At 49.4% G+C, this 14,398-nt stretch overlaps 1 protein-coding gene across 1 annotated transcript in view; it reads right to left on the minus strand.

The window, feature by feature from the left end:
* Positions 1-14,398, minus strand: part of LOC147123265 (uncharacterized) — a 160,395-nt gene that overhangs the window by 128,704 nt on the left and 17,293 nt on the right. The window contains exons 4-6 of the mRNA XM_085969947.1: positions 10,998-11,106; positions 7,360-7,459; positions 5,221-5,309 (exon numbers count right to left, since the gene is read on the minus strand). Of these exons, the coding sequence (XP_085826073.1) occupies positions 5,221-5,309; positions 7,360-7,459; positions 10,998-11,106 (298 nt within the window). The remainder of the gene's footprint in view (positions 1-5,220; positions 5,310-7,359; positions 7,460-10,997; positions 11,107-14,398) is intronic.

The following is a 14,398-nucleotide window of genomic DNA, read 5'->3' on the forward strand; positions in this document are numbered from 1 at the left end:
AGGACGCCGGTGGACGTGGAACAGCCGGGCGTGGAGCAGCCGGGTGTACTGGCTTGAGGGCAGGTCGGCCGCGTGGCGGTGGACGAGCTACTGGGACCTGCTCACCGGGCTCCGAGTGTGCTGGCTTGAGTCGGTCAACCGACACTTTTTCAGTCCTGTCGCCCACTTGTAGGGCGAAAAATTTGTCCCCAGCCTGTAGCACTTTGTAGGGCCCGTCGTACGGGGGTTGAAGGGGTCCGCGGTGGGCGTCGTGCCGGACGAAAACGAACCGTGCCTGGTGCAGGCTTAGCGGGACGTGTGAGGTGGATTTGCCGTGCCGGGCAATGGGCACCGGGGCGAACTGTAGCGCCGGTGAGGCGAAGTCGTGGCGTTGCTGGTCGGCTGACCAGGGTGTCGTGGCGGTGGGCAGGAACTCACCGGGTACGCGCAGCGGCTGGCCGTACACGAGCTCTGCTGCCGATGCGTGGAGGTCTTCTTTAACCGCGGAGCGCAGGCCGAGGAGGACCCACGGGAGTCGGTCGGTCCAGGCACCGTCCTGGAGGCTGGCTCGAAGAGATGCCTTCAAGGATCTGTGGAACCGCTCACACAGTCCGTTGGTTTGGGGGTGGTACGCTGTGGTGCGGTGAATGGTCACCCCGAGATTGCGTGCGATGGCGGTCCAGAGTTCAGAGGTAAATTGCGGACCTCTGTCCGACGTCATGTCGGAGGGGACGCCGAACCGTGCGACCCAGGTGCTGACGAAGGCTCTGGCGATGTCAGCGGTGGTGGTAGAGGTCACTGGAATTGCCTCGGGCCAGCGCGTGGTGCGGTCGACAATCGTCAGCAAGTGCGTGTGGCCTTGCGACGGCGGCAGGGGCCCGACGATGTCCACGTGGATGTGGTCGAATCTACGTGAAGGGACGGTGAACTACTCGAGGGGTGCTTTCGTGTGTTGCTGCACCTTGGCCCGTTGGCAGGCTAGGCAGGAGTTGGCCCAAGTACGCACATCCTTGCGAAGGCCGCGCCAAAGCGGTTGGCTACCAATTTGATGGATGCGCGGGCGCCGGGGTGGGAGAGGTTGTGGAGAATCTCGAATACCCGGCGGCGCCAGGACGCTGGGACAACGGGCCGAGGTTGAGATAGGGCTATGTCGCACTTGACCGTGACTGCGGTCGGGCCGCAGGCGACGTCGGCCAGGTGTAGCCCTGGTAGGTTGGTAGGTGCGGAGAGCAGATCAGGGTCCGTGAGCTGGTCTGCTGCGAGTTGAGCGCAGTCGACTGCCAGGTGTGCGGCGTGGATGGCGGGGCGGGAGAGGCAGTCGGCTACCACGTTGTCTCGGCCAGAGACGTGTTGGATGTCCGTGGTGAACTCGGACACTGCCGCGAGCTGGCGCTGCTGCCTGGCGGACCAGGGGTCGGTTGTCTTTGCCATTGCGAATGTCAGGGGTTTGTGGTCGACAAACGCAGTGAAGGGGTGGCCCTCCAGCAAAAACCGAAAATGGCGGACCGCCAGGTACAGCGCGAGTAGCTCGCGGTCGAAGGTGCTGTACTTGACCTCCGGGGGGCATAGTTGGCGGCTGAAGAAGGCAAGTGGTTGCCAGCCGCCGTCGACCCACTGCTCGTACACGGCGCCGACCGCGTGGTCGGAGGCGTCCGTGGTGAGCACTACTCTGGCATTGGGCCGTGGGTGCGCGAGCAGGGTGGCATCGGCGAGCGCGGTCTTGGTGGAGTTGAAGGCAGCTGATACGTCTGCCGTCCATTCGACCGCCATCTTGCCGCTCCTGCCTTGGAGGGCTTCATACAGGGGCCTCATGAGGGACGCCGCTTTGGGGATGAAGCGGTTGTAGAAATTCACCATCCCGAGGAACTCCTGGAGTCCTTTGATGGTGGTGGGGCGGGGAAATTGTTGGAAGGCCTGCACCTTGGTGGGCAGGGGAATGGCCCCAGCATGGGTGATGTGGTGGCCGAGGAAGTCGATCTTGTCCAGGCCGAACTGGCACTTGGCTGGGCTGAGGATGAGCCCGTGGTCGTTGAGGCGCCCGAACAGGATGCGAAGGTGTTCGAGGTGTTCCTGCTTGGAGGAACTGGCTACCAGGATGTCGTCCAGGTAGACGAACAGGAACTTCAGGTCCCGAAGGACCGAGTCCATGAGCCGTTGGAATGCCTGGGCCGCGTTTTTGAGGCCAAAGGGCATCCGCAGGAACTCGAAAAGCCCGAAGGGGGTGATTACGGCCATCTTGGGGATGTCCGCGGGGTGGACGGGGACTTGGTGGTAGCCGCGCACCAGGTCGACTTTGGAAAAGACTGAGCGGCCAGCCAGTCTAGCCGAGAAGTCCTGAATGTGCGGCACGGGGTACCGATCAGGGGTGGTGGCGTCGTTGAAGCAGCGGTAATCCCCGCAGGGGCGCCAACCCCCGCCTGGTTTGGGGGCGATGTGGAGTGGGGAGGCCCAGGGACTGTTGGAGCGGCGGATGATGCTGAGCTGTTCCATAGTGGCAAACTCGGTCCGCGCGATCTCCAGTTTGGCCAGGTCCAGCCTGCGGGCGTGGGCGTACACTGGGGGGCCTGTGGTGGGGATGAAGTGTTCCACCCCGTGTTTGGCGACCTCCGCGGTGAAGGTCGGGTTGGTGAGGGCCGGGAATTCGGCCAAGAGTGCCGAGTAGTCATCCGTGGCCCGGGCGTGGCACTGTGACGCCATGTCGGCGGCTTGACGGGGGGCCATGGCGCCCAGGATGGGGGACATGGTGTTCATGTCCACGAGGCGGTGTCGAGGGATGTCTACCAGTAGGCCGTGGGCGCACAGGAAATCTGCGCCGATGAGAAGGGAGAGTACCTTGGCAGTGATGAACTCCCATCGGTAGCGGCAACCAGCGAGGTCGAGGGTGACTGTGCGGGTGCCGTACGTCCGAATGTCCGAGCCGCTAGCGGCAGCCAGTGCCTGTCCTCGTTCGCCCTTTTGGATATCGAGGGCGGAGGCCGGGATGATGCTGTGCTGAGCTCCAGTGTCGCACAGGAACCGGCGGCCGGTTTTGTCATCCGTGACGTACAGCAGGGAGCCCGCGTGGCCCATGGCCATCGCGGGGGCTGGTACGGGGGCGGACTTGAAGGAACAGGGAGGTGTGCACTGTTGTGCCCTGGCGCCGAACCGTGCGTGGTAGTAACAGTAGCCCGGGTTTGTGGGGCGCGAAGGCCCCGTGGGCCCCGTGGCTGGGCCTTGTGGCCGCGTGGTGGCCGGTGAGGGGCGCGCCCAGGCTGTGGCTGCCAGGTCTGGAGCGACGTCGCGGCTGGAGTGAGCGGACAGCAGCTTGTCGGCCTCGTCGGCCATGGCTTCTAGGTCCGTGAGGCCGGACGCCACGATCGCTGGGCGGATGCTGGGAGGTAGCTGGCGGATGAACAGCGTGCGGAAGAGGGACCCGGGTGGGCTCTTGTCGGTGAGTGAGAGCATGTGGGAGAGGAGGTCTGACGGTGAGGCGTCACCGAGGCCTGGAAGGTCGAGAAGGCGGCAGTTTCGCTGGTATGTCGAGGTCGTAAATTTTTTAAGGAGCGTGGCCTTAAGATCTGCATACTTGCCCTCCTCTGGTGAGTTCTGCAGCGCTATCCAGACCTTCGTGACTGTGGAGCTACCGAGTGATGCGACGAGGTAGTCATACTTCGTCCCATCTGTGGTGATGTGTCGCAGCCGGAATCGGGACTCAGCTTGGAGGAACCAGGCTTCGGGCTGGTTTTCCCAAAACTCCGGCAGTTTCACGGAAACTGCGTTCGTGTCCGCCATTGCAGTGCTCGGAATACGTTCTGAGCGTCGGGGTCACCAATGTTGAGCCTGCCGCAGAACACGAATGGAGGCCGAACCGATCTGAGGAACACATGGCTTTTTATTACATTCTCTTGAGAGATGGCTGCCCCAGCTCTTCTCTCTGCTAAACCTGAAAACAGAATGAGGGCGACGCCCGCGCTTTTGTGTACACACTGAGGGCGACGCCCGCTCCTTTGTCATGCCTTAAAGGCAGCATGCTTCTTAAAGGCAAGGTGCCCGATTTATTGTCCACGGACGGAAAAGTGGATTGCGCCCGTTTAGGTGGCGATCCGCCACAATGTAAAAAAAAAATCACCGCGGGCCTAAAAAGTGTTTGCTTTAGCCTCCTTCCAGCGGCCAATGTAGATGTGCTGCGCCTCCATCTGTGTTGTTCCAAAGATGTGTTTTTCTGCACTTGTGAATAAGTGCTGCATTTCTGACATGTTACATGGGGGGCTGTGCTGGTTCAAGAAGACCATGGGGGAAAAATCTGGTTGCTTTGCGCCTCCCATTAGCGCCCTAAGAGGGCGTTAACATGGCACAAAGCAACTAGTGCCCGGGCGCGGCACCACCATCGCCTCCCGTGAAAATCCGCGGGAGTTTAGCGGCAGTGGTAACCGTTAGCGCCCCATGGCACTGCGCCACCGGCAATGACATCATCGCCTTGCGCAGTGCCCCGCTCATGCCCCGGCTGCGATCTTCGGTAGCGCCCCCTGACTTACCACCGGACATTATGTCCAACGGGGTCAGGGGGGCCTACCTGCGGCCAGGTCAGCGATAGTTAAAGGCGAGGTGCCGGGCGGCCATTTTTGTTGCTGGTCGCCTGCCAGCACCTGCCTCCGCTGCCGTCCCCGGCCTCCAAACCTGCCACCCCCGCGGAGTGCCGGCTGCACTCCATGAGCCCAGCACTTCTCTTGAGTGCCAGGCTCTTTAGTCGGCACTCCAATCCCCGGTGGCCCAGCAGGGCCCTGGGTCACCTTTAAGAAGGGGAGGAAGGCCTGCAATACTGCGGCACGTAGCGCCACGATATTCCCTCGCAGCGCCGCGCTTCCCTCTTGGGGTGTTACCACTCAATTTCGGTCGCGGGGGCGCTAATTTTTCCAGGTAGCGCCCCGGTGAAGCTAGCGCCGCAAAGGGTGCGCGACTCCCTTTTTTTCCCCCAAGAAGGGTTCGACCCGAAACGTCAACTCAAATTTCTCTCCACGGATGTTACCTGACCTGCTGAGTTTTTCCAGAATTTTCTGTTGTTATTTCTGAAGGAAAGTGGTTTGGTACACTGGAACTCATTGGAATAAGTATTCACGTATGAATTACAACAGTGACTACACTTCAAAAAGTACTTAATTGGCTGTAAAGCACTTTGGGATGTCTGGTGGTCATGAAAGGCGCTATATAAATGCAAGTCTTTCTTTCTTTCTTTAACTGCAATCCAAGAATATAAAAGGATACTCAGCAGTGAAGGGTTCCATTCCATCTGGAACTTTTTGGGTATAATCATCCAACAACTTCTCCACCACATCATTGAGTATCGTGTGAACCTAAAAGGTAAGAAACACAATCTTAATAACCAACGCAAATGTTACAAAACTCTCAGTTCTGAGGCTACTGGATATTGGCTCAAGACTTTGAGTCAGTTTAGATTCTATATTAAATTATTAGGATATTCATCACAGATCATCGCTCAAAATGCTGGACAGCTGGGAATCACATTTTAATACAGACAAATGGATGAAAATTGCATTAGCAAATACTTTACACTGGCGGAGATTCTACCTGACACAATGGAGCAGAATGGGAATTAGTGTTGGCGATCTCATCTGCCATTAATGAATTAAAAGAAAAAAGGAGAGGATTTGCATTTATATAGCAACCTTCACGACCTCAGGACATCCCAAAGTACTTTTGAAGTGTAGTCACTGTAGTAATGTAAGGAAACACAGCAGCCAATTTGCGCACTGCAAGATCCCACTAACAGCAATGAGATAAATGACCAGATAATCTGTTTTAGCAATGTTGGTTGAGGGATAAATAAATATTGGCTAGGTTACCAGGGGACCACCCCTGCTCCTCTTCAAAAATTCCTGGGGATCTTTTACGTCCACCTGAGAAAACAGATAGGGCCTCGGTTTAACGTTTTATCTGAAAGACAGCACCTCCAGTAGTGCAGCACTCCCGCAGTACTGGACTAAGGTGTCAGCCTAGATGTTGTGCTCAAGTCTCTAGAGTGGGGCTTGAACCCATGACCTTCTGACACAGAGGGGAGAATGTGACCACTGAGCCATGGCTGACACAATTACTTAATTACACAATTAACATTACTTTAATGTCACCATAATCATCAAGTATAAGTTACTATACTCGCTGAACATTTAACATTTCACACAATGTAACTAATAATATGGGAAGGGAGAAATTACAATGCGATCAGATGTCCATAAATGGGCTAGCCTGATAGTCAAGACATTCTCTAATGAGCCTTGAAGCAGCACCAGCAGTAAACATATTTCCAATCCCACCTTTACACTATTTCATTTTCTTTTAAATTATGTAATTCAGTTGTTCACAGTTCTATTTTTCAGAGTGGTAAAGGCCAAATGAATTTCTGGAATATTGTCCCTGCCCTTTTTTTCTGCATTCCAGAGTGAAAAGGGCAAACTGCAGAAGTGTGACTGCTTGGAGCCAAAGGCATAGGATACCAGCTATTTCACGAGAAAGCTACAACAGCGTAGTGGGCACTTAGAGCAGCTCTAGCAAGCAGGTGGTATTGTACACTGCTGTACAAAGAGGGTTGTTGTTTTGTAGAGTTGGGATTGGTCATGACATCAATAACAGGTGCAATATAATTTCCATACAGGTGACAGGTATTTCTATTTCATGTTACATCTGCTATTTATTCCCACATTTTCCAGGATTGGTTCTAAATTATGTAAATATTAAAATACCTTAGAAATCACACAAATATTCAAAATTAATTCCGTTTTAATAATCTTCATCTTTGAGATAATAGACAATAGACTAAAATATTACATAATTTTTTTAAATAAAAATTTGCACACTGCTTTTTTCACTACAGTTTGAAATTTCTTTCTGTAGTTAATCAAGTCTTAAAATGTTATCAGGTTAAATGTGCGGCCTGAATGTAAATTTAGCTCAGTCTCCCTCTCTGCCAGCTGTAACAATCGCCAGTTCTGACGAAGGGTCATCGACCTGAAAAGTTAACTCTGTTTCTCTCTCCACAGTTGCTGCCTGACCTGCTGAGTATTTCCAGCATTTTCTGTTTTTATTTGTAACAATCCTTTATATACTTTGGCACTTTCAGCTCAGATCATGGTGGCTATGGGTAATTGCTAATAATTTTGTACAAATTTATACAATATTCAGAGTTGATATGGGAAATGGAAAAAACAACTTGTACAAGTAGAGGTCTTCTGAGATTAAGATTAAAATATAGAGCAAAGTCGAGCAATTCATTTGCATCTGAGCCATGCTGTATTTGACTGAGACGCGCTATACACGGAGATCGAGTGCCAAAAGATGGAAGGAGTATTGCCCCGCTCACATTGAACTAAAGAAATCCTCAATACTAACCATGTTGATGTCCCTGATCTGGTACGGTTCTGCTCCTTCAAATATAGAGTCCTCATTATATGATCTTAGACTTTTCTCACTGTCTCCAGAAAATTTCTCTCTGTAATGAATACAATTGAAACATTTTAAAAAATGCGCACACAATCTTAATGAAAGATAAGTCATAGGCTGTGCACTGCACTTTCTTTAAAATACGAAATATATTGAAAAGCAAGACTGATGGATAAAACCTTTATTTTTCAAGCCCAACTTCTAATTTGTCATCACAAAGACAGCCTACATCCACCTCCATAACATCGCCCGCATCCGCCCCTACCTTAGCCCATCACCCACTAAAAACCTAATATATGTCTTTGTCATATCTAAACTCAATAGCTCCAATACTCTCCTGGCTGCCCTCCCAACTACCGCCCTCCACAGACTTCAGCTCACCCAACACTCTGCTGCTCGTATCCTAGCCTGAATAAAAAATTAGATCCAAGTCCCTCAAAGCCTCAAATTTAAAATTTGCATTCATGTTTAAATCCCTTCAAGGCCTTGCCCCTCCCTATCTCTGCAACCTTCTCCAGCTGATTATCCATTTAATAGTGGAATGGGATTTCTTATCAGTCTGCATTAATAATAATTAAGTTCATGAAAGAGAAAAATTAAAGGTTATGAAAGTATGGAATATATGTATGAAAGAGGATTTAGCATAATATCCAATCTAATGGAGAATGTACACAGATGGGGGTTACACATAGTGGCCCTGAAATTGGAGTCCCTAAAGGGAAAAATGACCAGTAATGTTAAGAATCCCATTTAAAAGCAGTTATAGTATTCAAACAATGGGGGCACTAACGAGAGGCACAAATGCATTTTGGGTTGCTAACCTCGCCTGGGCGCTAAATTTAGCGCCCGGCGAAAAATAGCACCAGCGATCGTTAACTTCAGTTTTAGTACCCCAAGAGGGAGGTCGAATGCTAATTCAAGCGCTCCACTTCCTTCTTAGAGAGCTAACCCCAAATATCGGGGTAGTGCATTCTGCAGCACTACGCACTGGGCCACATAGCACTGCCGCTTGAAGGGCTCTTCCCCTCATTAAAGGGGAGGGCCCAAACCCGCAACTCTGCGGGGCTCTACCTGGACCACTGGGGAGCGGGGTGCCGTGCTGCCAGATCGCGGCACGGCCCCCGCGTTCAAAGATGCAACGGGCCGCGACAAGTAAGTCGGACGATTTTTTTTTTCCCTGCCCACCACCTCCCCTTTACTTAATGCCCCACAAGCCGCCTGCCGCTCCATCCTTGCCCCCTGAATCAGTCGCTGTCATCACCCGGCGCAGATTCAGGGGGCGCAGGCCAATTTTGCAGGTGGGGCAAAAACGGGGAGCTGCGCATGGTGATGACATCATCATCGCCTGTGCAGCGGAGCGGGGCGCCACCGGTTACCACCGCCGCTAAACTCCCGTTGAATTTAGCGGGCGTCGTTAGTGCCACTGCGCCAAGGGGCGCTAATGAGAGGCACAAATGCATCGAATTTCTAGCCAATATTTCTTAAAACAACCTAAATTTTCTGGTTAAGTGGATGACTATGATGATGCTGAACTTAATTGTCTATGATAGAAACATAGAAAAATAGGAGCAGGAAGGCCATTCGGCCCTTCGAGCCTGCTCCGCCATTAAATATGACCATGGCTGATCCTCTATCTCAATACCATATTCCCGCTCTCTCCCCATACACCTTGATGCCTTTTGTGTCTAGAAATCTATCTATCTCCTTCTTAAATATATTCAGTGATTTGGCCTCCACAGCCTTCTGTGGTAGATAATTCCACAGGTTCACCACCCTCTGAGTGAAGAAATTTCTCCGCATCTCAGTCCTAAATGTCATACCCCGTATCCTGAGACCGTGACCCCTCGTTCTAGACCCTCCAGCCAGGGGAAACATCCTCCCTGCATCCAGTCTGTCTAGCCCTGTCAGAATTTTATACGTTTCAATGAGATCCACTCTCATTCTTCTAAACTCTCGAGAATACAGGCCTAGTCGACCCAATCTCTCCTCATAAGACAGTCCTGCCATCCCAGGAATCAGTCTGGTGAACCTTCGTTGCACTCCCTCAATGGCAAGTATATCCTTTCTTAGGTAAGAAGACCAAAACTGCACACAGTACTCCAGGTGTGGTCTCACTAAGGCCCTGTACAACTGTAGTAAGACATCCTTGCTCCTGTACTCAAATCCTCTTGCAATGAAGGCTAACATACCATTTGCCTTCCTAACTGCTTGCTGCACCTGCATGTTTGCTTTGTGACTGGTGTACAAGGACACCCAGGTCATTCTGTACATCAACATTTCCCAATCTATCATCATTTAAATAATACTCTGCCTTTCTGTTTTTCCTACCGAAGTGGATAACTTCACATTTATCCACGTTATACTGCATCTGCCATGTATTTGCCCACTCACTCAACTTGTCTAAATTGCCTTGAAGCCTCTTTGCATCCTCCTCACAACTCACAATCCCACCTAGTTTCATGTCGTCAGCAAACTTGGAAATATTACATTTGGTTCCCTCATCCAAATCATTGATATATATTGTGAATAGCTGGGGCCCAAAACTGATCCCTGCGGTACCCCACCAGTCACCGCCTGCCATCCCAAAAAAGACCCATTTATTCCTTCTCTCTGTTTCCTGTCTGTTAACCAATTTTCAATCCATGCCAGTATATTACCTCCAATCCCATGTGCTTTAATTTTGCACACTAACCTCTTATGTGGACTTTATCAAAGGCCTTCTGAAAATCCAAATACACCACATCCACTGGTTCTCCCTCATCTATTCTACCAGTTACATCCTCAAAAAACTCCAGTAGGTTTGTCAAACACGATTTCCCTTTCATAAATCCATGTTGACTTTGTCTAATCCCGTTGATATTTTCTAAGTGTCCTGTTATCACATCCTTTATAATAGACTCTAGCATTTTCCCTACTACTGATGTTAGACTAACCGGTCTGTAGTTCCGTTTTCTCTCTCCCTCCTTTTTTAAATAGTGGGGTTACATTTGCCACCCTCCAATCTGCAGGAACTGTTCCATAATCTATAGAATTTTGGAAGATGGCAACCAATGCATCCACTATTTCCATGGCTACCTCTTTTAGTACTCTGGGATGCAGATTTTATTTATGAATGCTCAAATGCAAAACAACACATTCCATGATGGCTTTTAGACATCGTCCTTCCTGATAACATTATATTTTTGCATTTTCTGTAAAATCAATGAAAGATAACTTTCTGTTGAGAAGTCAGTAAATTAAGGTAATTTATTTGAATAACATCAGTTACTGAAAGATTTATGCCAAATCAAGAGATGTAAGTTGGACATTTGTAAGTCTATGCATTGTGGACAATGAAGCATCGCAGTAGAGATCAGATACTTCTTAGTGGCAAGGAAAAGAGGAAATTGGAAGGTGAGTTACCCTAGTCTGCTCTTATTCACCTCTGAATGGTCAGATACAGAACAGTTCTATAAGCAGCCCTGGAGAAGCTCACTCACTCACCCTCTTACTGATAGAAATGTACTTTAAACAAGGAAAACCAAACACTAATGCATGAAGAGAAGGTAACAGTTTTAAGCATTTGTATATAAAAATAAACCAAAAACCTTAGTTCTTGAATTCTGTCTTCCATGGCTGGAAGATTGTTCCTAATCTGAATAATTCGAGCCTGCAGAGCATTCTGATCATTATGCGTGTATGAGGGAACAATAAATTCTGTCAACAAAATGAAGTAGAAGAGAGATAAAAAAGACTTTAAAGTGATAACAGTGAATAACCAATAAACAAATTGCAACAAAACAAATAATTGTGAAATTCAAAATATGGTTGCATTAATGATATTGAAGGTCCCTATTATACCAAATAAAGGAGAATTGTAAACGGTGGGGAAAACTCAAAAGATTGCAGGAGGACATGAACAGATTGTGGAGTGGGCAGATATGTAGCAGATGAGTTCACTGCAGAGAAATGTGAAGTAGTACATTCTGGGAAAAGGAAAAGTGAAAGGAAGTATAGCCCCACCACCGTGGCTGCAGTGTATACTATCTTGCAGCAAGTCTCCAAGGCTTCTTCGGCAGCACCGCCCAAACCTGCACCAACTAGAAGGACAAGGGCAGCAGGCGCATGGGAACACCATCGCCTCCAAGTTCCCCTCCAAGTCACACACCATTGCGACTTGGGACATATAATCACCGTTCCTTCATTGTCACTGGGTCAAAATCCTGGATTTTCCTACCAAACAGCATTGTGCACTACAGACTGTAACGGTTCAAGAAGAAGGCAAATCACTATCTTCCCAAGGGCAACTAGGGATGGTCATAAAATGCCAACTTTGCCAGCAATGCCCACATTCCAAGAATTAATTTTAAAAAAGACTTTAAATGATGGAGGAACAGAGAGATCCACGGATGTACATTTGAGCCTGAAAATACTCAAGCCCTGACCTCATCCCAAATACCAGGGATGGGGACATTTACATAAAGGGGTCCTGCAACCACACCATTTAAGGCACTCCCTGGGAATCCACACTACTGTGGGACAAGAATGTTGGCGTAGCACCTTGTCTCTCCATTGGGTAAGGGATGGGCTGTTCTAGCCAAAGCTTTGTTGAAACTTTAAAAACATTTGTGATTTTAAAGTTGCCACTCTCTTAACTGCAATTTATCACTCTGCAATTATTTTTTATTCGGAAACCAGCATTGTAGATCTCATCTCTGCCAGGATGTCAGCGAGCATGCGTACACCCACATCATGCACCAACCCTCAGCACCATCTGAACTTTTTCATCAGCCAGAAAAAAGAGCAAAGATCGAGTGGAAGCAGGTCCCAAACTAAAGTACAGTCTCCTGACCGACTTGCTTGAGAAGCACCCTCCCAGAAATCTTAGGCGATGGATCTTTAAATGGTAGAAAAGGTCATAAATGGCATTTTTTTAATTTAGCTCTCCTGATCAGTTTCTTAACCCGCTTTACATTGTTTTTATATTCTTCTCAGTCCACCATGCCAACAATAGCGGTTTATTTCAGGAATAATATTGTTTTTTCCCTTATCCCCCACATGACTTCCATTACAACAAAAGCAGAATACTGCGGATGCTGGAAATCTGAAATAAAAACAGAAAATGCTGGAAATACTCAGCAGGTCAGGCACCATCTTTTGTTTCTTTAATTGTCCGGATACCATCTCCTTTTGCTTTGTACAATCATCCCTTTTGTCATTTAACCACTCCTGCCTTCCACCCTATCACAAACCGTCCCTTTTGTTCTTCCCTCCCCTCTCCCCTTTCCCTGTGCTTGCTTAAAATCTGTTACATCTCTAACTTTTTCCAGTTCTGATGAAAGGTCATCGACCTGAAAAGTTGGCCGAGATTTTCTGGGGAGTCAGCGGGCGCGATCGGTGGCGGGTCGAGTGGGAAAGTGTTTTGTTTCCAAAGTGGGTTGGGACCCCGCTGTGAACCCGCCGCCATCCACCTTTCCCTGATGTCAGGTCTGTCAGCGCTGAGCAGACCCGACACACAGCAGCGGGTGACCCAATTCAGGTAATTATGACCTTGTTTAGAGATCATTAAGAATACATTTGAGCTCACCTTTTAATTTTACATGCTCGCCCACAGGGTCCTCACTGCTTGGGGATCACGTATGTTAAGCTGAGGCAGGAGTTCAATAGCCATTGAATCAGCTGTTGAGTTGGCAGCTTCAAATGTAAAGTAAAAGCTCCCACCTTACGGAGATATCTTCTCTCAGCCACAAGAGCTTCCTCACTGCATTTCCACAACAGATTCACCATGCTCCAAGTCTTTACAAAAGTCTCCATCCAGTTTGACCTAATTGCCTCTCTCACCATTGACAGATCATTTCTGTCATCTCTACTTCACCTGCCATCTATTCCATCAGCATGGTGCACGTTATACTCTCTCACCTTGGTCCTCAGAATCCCACCACGATCAGCCCCAACACCAACAACAAAACCAACCTTCTCTGCAATCAACTGATGCTGCACAGGGCAGAGGGTATCAGCACCCGACCACATTGCTGCCTGGGAGGCCCAGGATGGCCTCACCATGGCCAGGTTTATTTCACTTGACGATGTACACCCTGGCTGCCACATTATGCGCCAGGTTGGCATCACCCCACACCAACACCATAAAGCATCCCTACAATGCCCAAGCCATTCCTTTCACACTCTTCACCATTGCAGGGGGTACCGTTATATCTCACCATTCACTGCAACTCACTAAGCCACTTCCAAAGGTGGACACAAATCTGTCGAAGAACACAAAGTGCTGAAAATAAAGGTTTCAATGTTTGACACCACATTAACAGAAACTTTACATGAATATTGCATAAAACACCCTTGTATATTGTTAGTTGATATGATTGCACTAGGATGAGGGTGAGGTGTGGCTAGTGAGATGGGGCTGTGATAATATAGATAGAGAGGGATGGGTGGAGGTGCAAGGTAAGTTGGTGTGAGTAAGGATGTGCAGAAGTAGGGTAGGGTAGGGAAGGCAGAGTGATGGGGATGTGATGAGAGGCACAGCAGGGTGAGGTTGAGTGTGGCTTTGCAATAACGTTTCGTGATCAACTGAGATCATTGAAACGTTTGCGCCATTGCACCCAGGTCCTCCTGACCACATCCCTGCTTGTGCCCTCCTCTGAAATGCGCAACCAGGTTGTGTTGATCTCCTGGTGAGGTCTCTTCCGCACATGGGTAGGGAAGAGGACCTCCCTGCATGCTGTGACTCGCTTCATAAGCATATGGAGGAACTCATGGGAGAACATAAGAACATAAGAAGTAGGAACAGGAATAGGCCATACGGCCCCTTGGGCCTGTTCCGCCATTCAATAGGATCATGGCTGATCCGAACCTAGACTCACGTCCACTTCCCTGCCCACTCCCCGTAACCCCTAATTCCCTTATCAGCTAGGAAACTGTCTATCTCCGTTTTAAATTTATTTAATGTCGCAGCTTCCACAGCTCTCTGAGGTAGCAAATTCCATAGATTTAC

Source organism: Somniosus microcephalus, chromosome 2 (assembly GCF_052327205.1).
Source record: "Somniosus microcephalus isolate GS21.2 chromosome 2, FLI_Smic_1.0, whole genome shotgun sequence".
In the NCBI taxonomy this organism is placed as follows: Eukaryota; Metazoa; Chordata; class Chondrichthyes; order Squaliformes; family Somniosidae; genus Somniosus; species Somniosus microcephalus.